This window comes from Stegostoma tigrinum, chromosome 33, assembly GCF_030684315.1.
Source record: "Stegostoma tigrinum isolate sSteTig4 chromosome 33, sSteTig4.hap1, whole genome shotgun sequence".
NCBI classification, from domain to species: Eukaryota; Metazoa; Chordata; class Chondrichthyes; order Orectolobiformes; family Stegostomatidae; genus Stegostoma; species Stegostoma tigrinum.
Genome location: NC_081386.1, coordinates 32,731,500 through 32,746,552, shown reverse-complemented (window position 1 = coordinate 32,746,552; position 15,053 = coordinate 32,731,500). Strand labels below are relative to the sequence as shown.

General features: G+C 40.4%; 1 protein-coding gene across 1 annotated transcript in view; it reads left to right on the top strand.

Moving 5' to 3' along the window:
• LOC125467282 (uveal autoantigen with coiled-coil domains and ankyrin repeats-like) overlaps window positions 1-13,591 on the top strand; it is a 157,122-nt gene extending 143,531 nt beyond the window's left edge. Inside the window, exons 13-16 of the mRNA XM_059639263.1 lie at window positions 264-2,978; window positions 4,902-5,051; window positions 10,666-10,731; window positions 11,867-13,591. Of these exons, the coding sequence (XP_059495246.1) occupies window positions 264-2,978; window positions 4,902-5,051; window positions 10,666-10,731; window positions 11,867-11,938 (3,003 nt within the window). The 3' untranslated portion in view covers window positions 11,939-13,591. The remainder of the gene's footprint in view (window positions 1-263; window positions 2,979-4,901; window positions 5,052-10,665; window positions 10,732-11,866) is intronic.
• The last annotated feature ends 1,462 nt before the right edge of the window (window positions 13,592-15,053 follow it).

Sequence of the window (15,053 nt, the reverse complement as noted above, 5' to 3'; positions counted from 1 at the left end):
TAATTTTATTAAGAAAAAATGTCTTGCAATTCAGATTTGCAACTGTTGATCTGACCAGATTCTCATTCTCAGAAATTATTATTTTGTTGACTAGCAGTTCATTCCAGAGAATAGGCTTTGTCCCACGTTAACGAAAGTGAGATTTTGAGTTCATGGCAGCATCTCTATAATTACTGCACTTGGAAATAAACAAAGCAGTCTCTTAAAGTTTAGTATAATTTATTGTTTTTGCGGATTGTTGTAATAATCTATTTGTCTTTCAGCACCCTCTCAAATCAGCTGTTGGATCAAGTGAGGTGTTAGCACCGTTTCAGAGCATGCCTGAGGTAAATGAGAATTTGAGGAAGGACTTGGAGATGACGAGGAAAAGGTTTGAGCTGGCACGGAAGGAGGTAAGCAACCTCCAGCTGGAGTTGTCGAACAGGAATAAACATTGTGAAGTCTTAAACGACGAGTGCAAACGTGTGAAACAGGAATCGGAAGAGCAGATAAGGCAGTTGGAGGATGCCTTAAGCGAAGTACAAAAGCGAATGTTCGAATCGGAAGGAAAAGTGAAGCTCCTGCAAGCCCATGTCAATGCGCTCAAAGATCACCTTTCAAAACAAGGTTCAGTGGGAAACAATCGAGCAGTGGATGAGCTCAAAACTCAGTTGAAAGATGTGAAATTGAAGCATGAGGAAGCACTGGCGGAGGTGGAGAGACTCCAAAACCAAATAAAACTTGGCGTTTTATCAATACAGGAGTCGGGTGAGGTTAAGCAAGTGGACCGATACAAGGAGGAGGTGAGAGGGATGAAGGAGGCTTTAACCATGTCAGAGCAAAAGAAGCAAGAAGCAGAGAGAAAGATTATTGGAATGGAGAATGAACTGAAGAGCATGAAAAAGAAACTATTGCAGTGCGTACCAGCTGAAGAGTTTGAGAATATGAGGAATTCATTCATCAATGGTTTGGAAGAGAAGGAGAAGCAGGTGGTAGAAGCAAAGGATAAATGTGAAAGCGCTCAAAAGGAAGTGGTCCGGCTGCAGAAAGACCTGGAGAGAGAGAGGGCTCAAGTAGCTACATGTGTGAAGATTGAACAGTATCAGTTGTTAAAGAGTTCCTTTGACAATCAGAGTGAAAAGATTTCTGATGTAACCCAAAAGCAACAAAAGCTACAAAAAGAAAATGATGCTACTCAGCAGGAAAATGTTCGCATTAAAGCTGAAGTGGAAGACTTGAAACTCAAAATTCAAGTGGAGTATGTACCTTTGAAAACACTTGACTCATTAAAGTCTTCAATGAACCAAACAATTGAAGACCTGACCAAGCAGGTTTCTGAGGTGTCACAAAAGTATAAGGAGGCTTTGAAAGAGTCAGAAAAGTTAAAAGTTGAGAAGAATGCAATGAAGGACAACCTGAATCGTGTGCAGACTCAGTATGTATCCCCAGAAAAGCACAGGGAGGAAATAACAACACTGAATTCCATTGTTAGCAAATTGAAGACTGAATTGGAAGAACTCAGCCGGAAGTATAGCCAGGCACAGAGGCAGACAGAAAATGTACTGGAAGAAATTGCGACCTTAAAAGACTCTGTGAAGAATCAGTATGTCCCCTTGGAAAAACATGAGGAATTGAGAAAGGTTCTGACTACTGCATCAGAAAAAGCTGCCCATGAATTGGCAGTGGCGACAAAGCAATTCAGCGAAGCACAGGATGAAATGGCAAGAGGTGAACAAGAGAAAAATCAGTTGAAAGAACAGCTAGCCATCCTTCAAGATCGAATGCAAAAAGAGTACATGCCCCTTCAGCAGCATGAAGAATTGAAGATTATCCTGAACAGCAGAATGGAGGAACAGCAGAAGAAAATTGATGAGATTTTGTCAAAATACAAGAAAGTTCAGGAAGAAACAGTTGAGCTTTGCAAAGAAAAACAGAGCCTTGCGAATGAGCTTCATATGCTACAAGAATCCCTCAGCTCACAGTATGTTCCTGTGGAAAATTATGAACAGAAGCAAAACGAACTTAATGTCACTTTGAAAGAACTGATGAATCAGTTGACAGAAAAGACTCAGCAATCTTCTACATTTGAAGAGGAAGCCAAAAGGTACAAGGAAGAGACTGAAGAGTTGAAGAAAACGGTTGGACATTTGGAAGAAAACTTGGAGAAACATTATGTTTCCAAAGATATATATGAAGAAATGGAAAACAAGTTTGTTAATGGTATGGGTGAAAAGGATGAGCATGTGGAAAAAGTGATGAGGAAGTACGCAGATGTTGAGTTGCAAAGTGAAAGATCAAAGAAGGAAAATGCCAAACTGCAATCAGATATCTTGGCATTAAAAGAGAGCATACAGTTAAAGTACATCCCTGTGGAAGAGTTTGAGACAATGAAAACTTCACTGAACAACAGACTTTTGGGGCTGCAGAAAGAAAAGGAGAAGATGTGGAATTCTTGTGCACAGGAGCAGCAAAAGGTAGAAACGTTGTTGCTGCAATTAGACGATCAGAAGAAGAGTTCTCTACCACTTCTGGAGCATACACAATGGAAAGAAAAGATGGAAACAGATATTGCCAGACTAAAGAACCAGCTGAATGAGAGAGAAGAGGAATTGAAGGGAAAAGTTGCAGAGATTTCCAAACTGCAGGCAGATACTGAAGCCCTGAGTAGGACAATTACAGATCTAAAAGCAAAAGAAGCAAGTGACCTATCAGAGCATGAAATGGTGAAGAGTAAGTTAGAGGCGCAGGTAATTTCATTAAATAGAGACTTGGCAGAGTTGAAAGAGAAGGAGGAGCAAATGTGCACCGAAATATTACGTGCCAAAGAGAAAGAGCTATCGGCAAAAGATGAAAAGGAGACTTTTCAATCGCGTTCCTTCAGCTTTGAACAAGAAATTAAAGAGCTTAAAAATAAATATGACGAATCCATAGCAACAATCTGTGATCTGCAGAAAAGTATTCAGGAATCTGCAAAACAAATTGAGGCCAAAGATAACAAGGTAGAGTAAAAAGAATTACGTGGATTTTCGGGCATTGTGGGCTGGGAGGTTCTTTTTGAGACTAACCAGTTTCTTTCTGTTTTAACATGATTTGCTTCTGTAAGGGAAGTCAAACTCCAGCCCATTTCATATCCAATAGTGCTAATTCAATCCAGGAAGCAAGTGAACAAGTTCATTAGTCAGACAGTGGTGAGAATGTGGATCTCATTTAAGTGGTTGGGGTAAATAGTACAGGTGCATTTAAAGGGAAGTTAGATAATCATGAAGGAGAAAGGAATGCAAACTCATGTTGAGATAAAGTAAATAGTGGGAGGACGTTTGTGAAAATTGATACGAGTATAGAGCACTTCAGCTCTGATGAAGAGTCATCTAGACTTAATGGTAGCTTGCTTGCTCTCTCTCAGATGCTGCCTGACCTGCTGTGATCTCCAGCATTTCTTGTTTTCAATCCAGATTCCAGCATTTGCAGTAGTTTACTCCTCCAGTATAGAACAATTGGGATAAATGACCCCTTTCTTCTTGTAGATTCTATGCATCTTTACTTTTCCTGAGCTGGAAAACTTGCCTAGTTTTTAGGTAGAACTATTAACATGACCAAAGTATCGGTACTGTGATATTGGAGGTAATTGAATTGTAGAATCATAGAATCCTTTCAGTGCAGCTAGAGGCTGTTTGGCCCATCGAGTCTGCACTGCCCCTCTGAAGGGCATTCCGTCCACACCCACTCCCCTGGCCTAATCCCATAATCCTGCATTTACCATGCATTACCCTGCATAAACCACATCCTTGGACACTATGGGACAATTCAGCAGGGTCAATCCAACTAACCTGCACAGCTGTGGACTGTGGGAGGAAAGCCTCGCAGACTCAATGTGCAAGGTCCACACAGACAGTGACCCAATGCTCTGACTCAATGTCCCTGGTGCTGTAAGGCAGCAGTGCTTACCACATTGGGGTCCATGTTATCTACTTTGGGTTTACTATAGAAAAATAAATCCTTTGCATACAATAGAACGTTGACTTTGCATACAATAGAATGACCCTGATTGGCTCTTGCTTTCACATATGCAGTAAGTATATGTTTCTAAGCTGATCTGTTTGTTATATGGGGAGCCATGATGCTAAGCCAAGGAACATGTTGTTTGCCCAATATTTACATTCTTCCAAAAGGGACAATATCTGCTCTTTCAAGAAGTCTGGGAGCTCCAGTGAGAGAAGACTGGGGATGTGTATAAGTGCTTTGGTAGTAATGATTTTGAGGATGAGTTCCCAGAGGCATTTTGCATCAGCCATCCGAGGTACTCTATTGCTCAGCCTTTGTTTGCAGATGTTTGCAATTTCAGTACTTTCAGGAAAGATTGTTATGTCAAACTATCTATTTGTTTCTCAAATCCTATTTTAGAAATCTTGATTCAGTGTAAATTGACATATGCAGTGTAGTACTGAGGGAGTGCTGTACTGTCAGAACTGCTTATTTTTAAAGGTGCTATTAAACTGAGGTGCTGCATACTACTATGGGATGTGGGGTCAGGGAGGACATTATCTGAAGAAGAGCAGGGATTTCTCCTGATTGTCCTGGCCCATATTTATTCATCAGCCAACAGCAGAAAAAAAATAGCATTTGATCATTCATGTCACACTTGTGTTTGTGGGCACTTGCTGTGTGCAAATTGGTTGTGTTTCCTACACTTTAACAGCAACTACACTTTGGAACATAATCTTTTGGTTGTGATGCACTTCAGAATGCCCCGAGACTCTGAAAGGTACTATGTTCTCGTGAGACTTTCTTCTAGCCCCAGTGGATTGTTCTAAAATATATTTGATTCCCAATCAAATTGAGACCCTTTACCATTCTGCCTTATGAAACAAACCCTTGGTATGTGAATTGACAAGACTGTTAATTTTTTTTCTTCCCTTTCGTAGATCACTGAGCTGTTAAATGATGTGGAGAGGTTAAAACAGGCATTAAATGGCCTGTCTCAGCTTTCTTATTCTGCCACAAACCCAAAGAGACCAAGCCAACAGATGGAGGCCCTCCAGACTCAAATCAAAGATCTGCAGCAACAGCTGGCTGTAAGTTGACCAGCATTTATTTGCACATGGGCGTTTGCTTCTTTTCAAAACGGACAGAACATCCAGCAAGATTCCCTGGATTAATTAGGCACTGGCAAATTTCATTTGGGATGCAGTAGCTACTCTGTTCATAATCCCAGGATTTCTAGGACTGGTATCTCACACACCAATGCATTTTCTTTCCATGCAATTGGTTGTACCTGTCATTTTTTTTAAACCATGAGTCAAAGAGTCTAAAAGATAGAGTTAAATTACTTGCTCAATTTGCTGACTGCAGTTTTAATTTGGAGCTGCAATCTGCCTCCAATACATAAAGATGCAACTAAAATCATTGAACTTTAATCACCCTGCCTCCTAAGGTGTTAGATTTCAAATATTTCATGCATTAGCTAGTACTTGCACTTTTACAAAGCCTAGAGTGAAGGAACAATTAATCTCTTTCTGGTATTCTACTTAAGTGCAGCAGAGGAATATCAAATTTCAGTAATGCTTCTGCAGTTCAGGATATGTTGTGGGTAAAATGTGAAGTGTTTTAACCTCCCTCAGGATCACAGAACTTTTCCTGCACTCGAGATCAGAGCCAAATTCCATTTGTTAATCGTTGCAGGAATAATTAAATGGCAAAGAGACCGCATGCTATTGCTGCTGGTTAAATAATGGATAGAGGTTTAGCAGTGTCTGCTGGGGATGCCATGAGTTAGTGTGTGGACAGTGTTTCCAACTATGAGCTGCATCATAAGAGACACCCAGCAACTAGAATTTGTCTGTCTCATTGGACTTTCTCAAGAATCCGAGGCAGGGTAGTAATGGAGAAAATCCTGGCCTCAGCAACACCTCTTGATTGACACTGCTTCCAGATATCAAAATACCCAGATTTCAAGTGCTATGAGGAAAGATTACACATCAGATGTTTTCTTTAGAATTTAGAAGGTTAAAGGGTGATCTGTTCAAATCTTCAAGATATTATCAGGAAAAGACAGGGCAGATAAAGGAACTATTTCCACTGATTGGGGGATTCTAGAACAAAGGTACATAATCTGAGAATTAAGTCCTGACTTCAGATGTGATGTTAGGAAGTTCTTTGACACAAAGGGTAGTGGATATTTGGAACACTTTTCCACTAACAGCAGATGATATTGGGATCAGTTGTTAATTATAAATCTGAGATTTATAAATGTTTGGTAAGCAAAGTTACTGAGGGATAAAGGCCAAAGGCAGGCCTAAGGAGTCAGGTTACAGATTAGCCATGATTTTAGTGAATGATGTAACAGGCTCGAGGGGCTGAATGGTCTGTGCCTATGTTCCTATTTCTTCACTGCAGCATTAAGGGAGTGTGGCTCTGCTGGAAGTGCTGGCTTTCACTTGCAGCTTTAATGTGAAGTCCCATATGTCTTCAATGAGTGACCCTCCGAATCCTGAATCACTTTAAAAACTGGATTTTTAAAAAGATTTGACTGTTTGGGATCTTGCTGTGTGCAAGTTAGCTGCAGCTGGCTATTATAATGTAACTGACCACACTTTAGCTGTAAACTAGAGTGGAGTATTGCAGAGGTTATGAAATGTGCTTTACAGAAGCAGTTAGCTCAGTTGGCTGGATGGCTGATTTGTGATGCAGAGAAATGCTGATAGCCTGGGTTCAGTTCAAGGATATAGTCACTACAGGGGGGGTCACTGTGAAAATTCTGCCTTCTCAATCTCAGCCCTCACTTGAGGCATGGTGACTGTCAGGTTCAACTCTGCACTGGTCATCATCTCTCTTAGAGCACCCCTGTGGTTCTGTGGAGTTATGGGGACTTTGACCATTGTGTGTATAGGTATTGTAGAAAATGAAAGCTCCTGATGTAGGTGTTAGCATATTGTTATGGAACACCATTGGCTGATGAACAGGAAGCAGAGTTCAACAAAATGTTTTAAGGTTGTCAATATGTGACACCTACAGAGATCGGTGTTGGGACCTCAGCTGTTTAATATTTCCAGCATCGCGGTTCTTAGATTTATATTATGGACAGATTCTTGGCAAGTGAGGGGTACAAGGTGATGAAGGTGTACAAGGTAATGAGAGGCATGGATAGAGTCGATAGCCAGAGACTTTTCCCCAGGGCAGGATTGACTGCCACGAGGGATCATAGTTTTAAGGTGTTAGGAGGAAGGTATAGAGGAGATGTCAGAGGAAGGTTCTTCACCCAGAGAGTTGTGAGCTCATGGAATACTTTGCCAGTGGTAGTCGTGGAAGCGGAGCCATTAGTGACATTTAAGCGACTGCTGGACATGCACATGGACAGCAGTGAATTGAGGGGAATGTAGGTTAGGTTATTTTAGTTTTGGATTAGGATTATTCCACAGCACAACATCGTGGGCTGAAGGTCCTGTACTGTGCTGTACTTTTCTATGTTCTATGTTCTATGAAAGGTAATCAGCAATAGGTAGGGGTCTGGATTTGATACTCAGTCACATTGCAATAATGTTATTGAATGGTGAGCATGCTTGTGGGCTAAATGACCTACTCTCCAGTTTTATGTTTGCATTTCTATATCTTTCTCTGTCATTTTCTCTCTCACTTGTTCTCTGTCCTGCAATCCTGTAATCCTAACGTTAGGGATAATCCAAAGGGGTATAAGCATGAAGTAGATTTTCATACAAAAGTTAGTGATAACTAAAGGATGTGGCTGTTGGTGTTGAATTAGATTAGATTCCCTACAGTGTGGAAACAGGCTCTTCGGCCCAACAAGTAAATTGGTGCTTTTGAGACAAAGCGTTTGCTGAGTAAGATTATTGAGGGATATAAGACTGAGTAAATGGAATGGAGATACAAATTATCCACAATCTAAATAGATAGTGGGGCTGTCTTGAGGGACTGACTGGCCTTCTCCTTTCTCCATGTTTGTTCCAGAGTAAACAATCCCAGTTGTTTCTGTCTCTTATGGTAGCTGAGTACCACTTTTCTTCCTTCTGTTGTGCAGACTCCAGTAACTTTACCCGTGCTATATGTTCATGAGGGCTTTGCATTACAGACTTGTCTTCATTTACTCCATAATGTTCGGATGTCAACGGCAGCATCTGTGCCTTGTGATGCCTACAGGAGTTATGCAGAACAAAAACCCACAAACAACAGTCAAATGGTAGACAAAGGATCTATTTTTGTAATGTAGATTGAGGAATAAACCTAGAAATGTAGAAAATGGGACCACGAGCATACCATTCAGCTCTTTGATCTTGCTTTGCCATTCAGTATGATTATGGTTTATAATCCAATGTAACAACTTGTTACCACCCCCGTATCCTTTTGATCCCTTTAACCCCAATGGCAATATCCAACTCCTCCTTGAAATCATACAATGTTTTGGCATCAAATGTTGTCTGTGATAGGATGAAGAAATTTCTCCTCATCCCAGTCCTAAATGTTTTATCCCAAACCCTTAGACTTTGACCCCGGTTTTGGACTTCCTAGTCATCGGAAACATCCTTCCCACATCTACCCCTTGTTCTGTTAGAATTCTATAGATTTCTGAGATTTTCCCCTTGATCTATGAACTCCAGTGAATGTAACCTAAACTGATTGAATCTCACCTTGTATGCCTGTCCTGCCATCCCAGGAAATCAGTCTAGTAAAACTTACTTGCACTCCCTGTATGGCAAGAACTTCCTTCACATAGAAACTTAAACTGTGCATAACGTTCCAGGTATGGTGTCACTAAGGCCCTGTGTAATTGCAGCCAGGCATCCCCACTCCTGTAGGGCAGCATGGTGGCTCAACGGTAAGCACTGCTGCTTTATAGCACTGGGGACATGGGTTCAATTCCAGCCTTGGGTCACTGTCTGTGTAGAATTTACACTTTTTCCTCGTGTTTGCCTGGGTTTGTGCCGGGTCCTCTGTTTTCTGTTATAGTCCCAGAGTCCAAAGATGTGTGGGTTAGGTGGATTGGTCATGCTAAGTGAGGCGTTCCAGGAGATAGGATGGGAGGAGGTGGGTGGGTCTGGGTGGAACACTGTTTGGAGGGCCAGGGCAGACTCAATGGGCCAAATAGCTGTTTTCTGCACTGTAGCGACTCTATGTCCTTGAACCCTCTTGCTGTGAAGACCAAAATACCATTTGCCTTCTTCACCTACTGCACCTGCACACTTACCTTCGATGACTGATGCACGATGACACTTGGGTCTTGTTAAACATTTATCGCTCTCGCAATTTAGTCTTTCAATTAACAAATTGCCTTCCTGTTTTACTAAATTGGATAACCTCCCATTTATCCATGTTATACTATGCCTGCCAGGTGTTTGTGCACTCACTCAACTCGTTCAAGTCACACTGAAGTATCTCTGCATCCTTGTCAGAGCTCACCTCGCACCCTGCTTTGTGTCATCTTAAAAATTGGAGACATTACTTTTAGTCCCCTCATCTAAATAATTAACATGTATTATGAATAACTGGGAGCGTAGCACTGATCTATGAGGTACCCCATTCGTCACTGCCTGCCAATTGGAAAAGACACATTTATTCCTGTTTCTCTTCTGCTAACCAGTTTTTAAAAATCCATTTCAACACGCTGCCCCAATCTCATGCACTTTAAATCTACATGCTAATCTTTTATGTGGGATTTTGTTGAAAGCCTTCTGAAAGTCTAAATGAACCATATCTACTGGGTCCCCCTTGATTCGCAGGACAAGGGCATTACTGGCTATGCAGCATTTATTGTTTGGCCCTAATTGCCCAGAGGGCCGTTAAGAGTCACCTACATTGCTGTGGGTCTGGAGTCACATGTACTTCGGATCAGGTAGGGATGCAGCTTCCTTTCTAAACGACATTAGTGAACACCCTTGAAGAATTCCAGTAGATTTTGCCAAGCATGATTTCCCTTTTTTAAATCCATGCTGACTGTGTCCGATCCCACCACTGATTTCCAATTGCTCAGCTAGTACATGTTTCATAATGGACCTCAGCATTTTCTCCTCTACCTAATTCAGGCTAAGTTTTTTTTTCTCCACGTTCTGTCTCAAAGTAATAAATATTGACCAAGACATGAGGGATATTTCCCTCTCTGTTATTTGAAATAATGCTGTGGGGTGTTGGTGTCCACCAAAGGGACAGGCAGGACCTGACTCACCTGAAAGAGCATCTCTGGTGCCCCACTCCATCTGTATGACTTGAGCAGTCCCTCACAATTGAGGATGACTTGTTTCCTCATGAATGTTGAGCTGTTTGGTGAGTCAACAGTCCGATGCATGTCCTCCTGTCTCTGTCCCACATGGGACAGATGGTGGTTGGGGCAATGACCAGGTTGATGGCCCATGATCCTTTGATGTTTGACTCCAGCTTGCCCCTGATAATTCAGTACAGCGCTGAGGTTGTCAAGATTTTTAGTTTGGTGCTCATGTCCTTGAGTTTGACTTGAAACCACATCCTTTTGATTCAGTGTTGAGCATTCTACAACTGAGAGACAGCTGACACTGACCCATGCATCAGATGACTTTGTTTTCAAACCTTTTGTGAATGGTATAGGTTCCCTTCCTTTAAGAGGTGAGATAATTTGGTGATTTTTATTCCCTGCACTGATGTCATGATTATACAGTCAAAAAGTTTAGTGATGTTTTTGTGTCGTCTTCCCACTTTTCTCTGTAGGATGCTGACAGGCAACACAGAGAGGTCATTTCAATCTATCGAACACACCTGCTCAATGCTGCACAGGTAAAGTTGAATAACTGCCAAGACAAGAGAAATTGTGTGCAAGTAATCGCTGATAATTAAGATGAGAAAACTGAAATACGTTGTGTTGCTTAAGCTTGTTTCTGGAGCTCTTCTAGTTTTGTAAAAAGATTCACAACCTGTTGTGAAATTATATGGTTCCTTTTTTATTTTGAAGATGATTGATAAATGCACTTGCAAACTGTTAATTTATTCAACGAGCAGTGTTTCTAGAACCCTCATTCCATCAATGTTTAACTGTTGTAAAAGTTTACCAGTTGCTCACACTGTTGGTCCCATGTGGTTTTCTCCAATCTGAGGGGTTGGGTTTCTCCACATGAGCAGTTGTACTCTTGGGAAAGACTCTGATCTAGCCAAGGAATATTGATGGAGCTTTAGGATATGGCATTCAAACATCTTTCTGCAAAGTGATGATCATCACTAAGAACTCTGTCTCTTGTCATTGCTTTGTCTTGTGTCTCACTGTATGCTCGATAATGTTGAAAAGTTCAAGCAAACCTTCATATATTGCAGCATCCAGTCTCGTCTGGAGTATTGTGTCACACTCTAGTTAAGACTGATGTCAAGGCTATGCAGAGCACAGTTGCTATGATAGCAAGGATGGAAAGTCTTCAGTTGTATGGAAAAACTAAAGAAGCAGGAATTTTGTGTTTGGAACAGCAAAAACTAAGGAGTGATTTGGTAAAGATGCTTAAAGCTGTGAGAGTAAATATGACAGATCATTAACCAGAGAAGAAAGAATTCAAACAATTGGGCACAGAAGCAGGGGTAACATAGAGTATTTATTTTAGAGTAAATTGTTGTGATCTGGAATGTAGTACCTATGAAGGTGTTGAAAGCAGATTCATTTGTAATTTTCGAAAGGGAATTAGGAAAATGCTTGAAGAGGAATGAAATCTTGCTGGACTATGGAGAACGAGCAGTGTGGAACAAATTGCTTAGCACTTCCAAAAGGTTGGCATGCACACAATGAGCTGAATGGGCGTCTCCTTTTTGTTGTGTATGACTGTGTTCACTCTTACCTGTTTTGTTTTTCCTCTATTCCTGACTTTAAGAAAATAACTTGAGAAATTGCGGGGGGAAGAAAAAGTAACATTTTTTTCACTTTTGTTTGCAGGGTCACATGGATGAAGATGTACAAGCTGCCTTGTTGCAAATTATTCGGATGCGGCAAGAGTTTGTGTGCTAGCAAAGTTCATGGAGGCCAATTATTTACTATTGCTGTATTAAAACTGTAACCAGACTACTCAAAGTTTTGCTGTAGTATTTATCCCAGTGGCCTAAATCTTACAACAGTAATACCCACTCCCCTACCTCTGATAGCTTCCTCTCACTTTTTATATAGTCAAAAAAAAGTAAAGCTATTTCCAATTCCTATTGACCTACTGATTGGTAATTCCACGTTTTCATTCAAACATGCAAGTGTAAGAAGCAGGTTAGCTTATTGGAACATCACAAAATAAATTCTGCAGACTGACAAAAAGTTTTTTTCATCTGATGTCACCTGTTGGAATGTATACGTTCATCGCCAACCATGTAGACATTGTTACAAACGTCTCTACCTAGGAAATTTGCAGCTACAAAGATATACTTGTCATTTCCAACTGAAGGTGTAGCATCTGTGATTGGACCAGTATTGTATTACGTTGTAGTATTTACCGAACTTGTGTGAAAAATTGCTGCAAATACGAACAACCAATGTTTTGAGGAAAAGAAAAGCACTTCTTGTTTGTTGGAAAAAGGACAAAAGCTATAACTCATCTTTGCTTCAGAACTTGGGTCCAAAGAGTTGTAAATCCAGAAGAAAGTTTCCACGCTTATAACTAATTTAAGAATGTGTACATTTGTTGTTGTTTAAAACATCTACTCCAAAACTGCAGCGGCGGCAGCACAATATCAGTGTGCTTTTTGTGTTTTATGAGCCATCAGTGATGACTTATTTCAAGGTCTTTTGACCTGCCAATGCAGACTGACCTTTGACATCTACATTGAAGAATGGAGGGACATAGTTGCCAACTTTTTTGTTTTGAGAATTGGTTTTCTGGATAATTTAGTTTGCTCTTCAAAAAAATCCATCTCAACTTTCCCCACTCCTGTAACTTCCCCCAGTTTTGTAACATGTTGGAGGCTGTTTCTGAGCAACATGACAATATGTCTGCCTTTTTAGAGAGAAAAGCCAGGTTGTTTTTTGAGCTGATTTGAACTCTTGGTGAACTGTAGAATACCTGAAAGTTAATGGCTTCACTCATCAACTTTCCAAGCAGACTACCCTCCTCTTGCATTTACTACTTTTTAGTTCAGATTTGCAGTTTTCATTTTTCTTCCTTGACCTCAAAGCCTGAGCTTTGATTTCCACCGACATATCATTGCACCCAGCCCGTCTCACGCTGAATTCCTGATCTCACCCTGACACTGCGGCAGTTTTGCAATGGCCCCAGTATGTCTCTGTCCTTCTGTGTAAAGGCTCAGGGAAAACGCGACCATCATCACAAAAACTTCTGTTCAATGCTTGTGATCATTACCTTAAGACTATTGCTGTCATGGAAAATAAAATAGAATGGGTCCTTTCTCTCATGATACAAGAAAAACTGATTCATCTGTTGGAGAATTAGAATATTATTTTCCCCCTGATTTTCAGGGACTCTGTATTTAATACTTAGATTGAAAGCAGAGAATGGGAAAGATGGTTCATTTCAGGAAAGACTCCAGCAATCTGGACATGCCTCAGAAGAATCTCCAGTATACCATTATTTTATTTGGAAAAAGTCTTGAAATTATATTGAACAGCCATTTGTGCATTTATATGTAAACCAATTTGTATTAAATTGCTCCTATAATAGCAGAGGAGTAACCCATTTTAAATTAGAGGGTTAATACAACTATTAAAGCAGTTTGGCAAAGCCTCTTCAAAATGACACACTTGGCATTTCTACAGCAATGTTCATATGGTGTAATTTCACTTGCAACTTGTAATTCCAGTTTGAAGCCAACTGCAATGTAGAGTTTTCCCAATAGTGTTACTTGGCTGGCCAAGTCTCAGTTCTAATTTAACTAAGTTAACCAAAGTGCTTTCGTTTTGCAAAAAAAAAACAATGCAGTTTGTAGATTTGCATTGGGTTCCTGCTGTACTTTATTACGTATTAATGCAGTTGAAAGAAGTATTTTTCCAATATATATCCTAAGTTACAGTGATATTTCTCAGCTGGACTGGTCTGTCTGTTTTTGTTACTGAATAATGTGGATAAATAGACAGCTTCTGTTTAATTTTGAGAGTACACAATATTTTATTCGACATCCACACTAAAAGGTTATCAATTAATACTGTGACTGAGACAATTGTTTTGTGAATGAATATCATTTACCTAATTATAGACCTGCAGCTGTTTATGATAGTTGAATTTCTTCTTTTGAGTCTTGTTATGGTGTACTGTGTTATCATCCCAACCTATACCAATTTAAGTTACAGTTTTAATTTATGAAAGCTGGGGTTGTAATCGTGAAAATGACACTCATTTTTGAGAAAAACTTGTTTTCAGAGATTTCCAGTTTTGTGAAGCTGGTGTCAATGCTTTGGTCCAGGTTATGACCTCAGTTGCATCAATATCTATTTCATGTACACCTACTTAAAATTCTGACCAAACATGGGACTTAAAATCCCAGTGTTGACTGGATAAAATGAATGATAAACAAAATGCATCTTTTATTGTTTTTTTCCCCCTTAATGATATTTTTTTCCAGATTAAGAAGGTTTACTGCGTGTCATCACACACCAAATCCTCTCCAACCAATTACTTTGAGAGTTGCTAGAAGATTAGTAAATGTCTGTCTTTTTTCCCGTTGCCCCTATTTGGTGTCTTTACTGTCATCACCCTTGGTTGGCACCTCATGGTATTTAGTATCTGGTGTGATGTAGCTGGGAACACAGGAGAAATTCCAATCTGGTGTACTTCTCCCTCCAGTACAACATTATCCCGTAGCACTGGACTATCAAGGGACCTACTGTTTGTCTGTTGGTAGGCACCAAAAGTTGAAAAGGCTCTCAGCAAGTTTATCAACATAGGAGTTTCTCGATGGATAGAGGTAACCTGATTCATCCCCTACCATCCTTGTCATCATGTGATACAGGATAATGAAATTGCTGACTGATCTCAATGTCTCCAGTAGACCCAGGTGCAAGGTGAAGAAAGCCTACAGTGCGTGGAGAGCTTTCAGATCCAAGTGTCCAAATTTGCCTCTCCTCTTCAAGCCATACAGCATGGTGGCTCAGTGGTTAGCACTGCTGCCTCAGAGCCAGGGATTCAGAT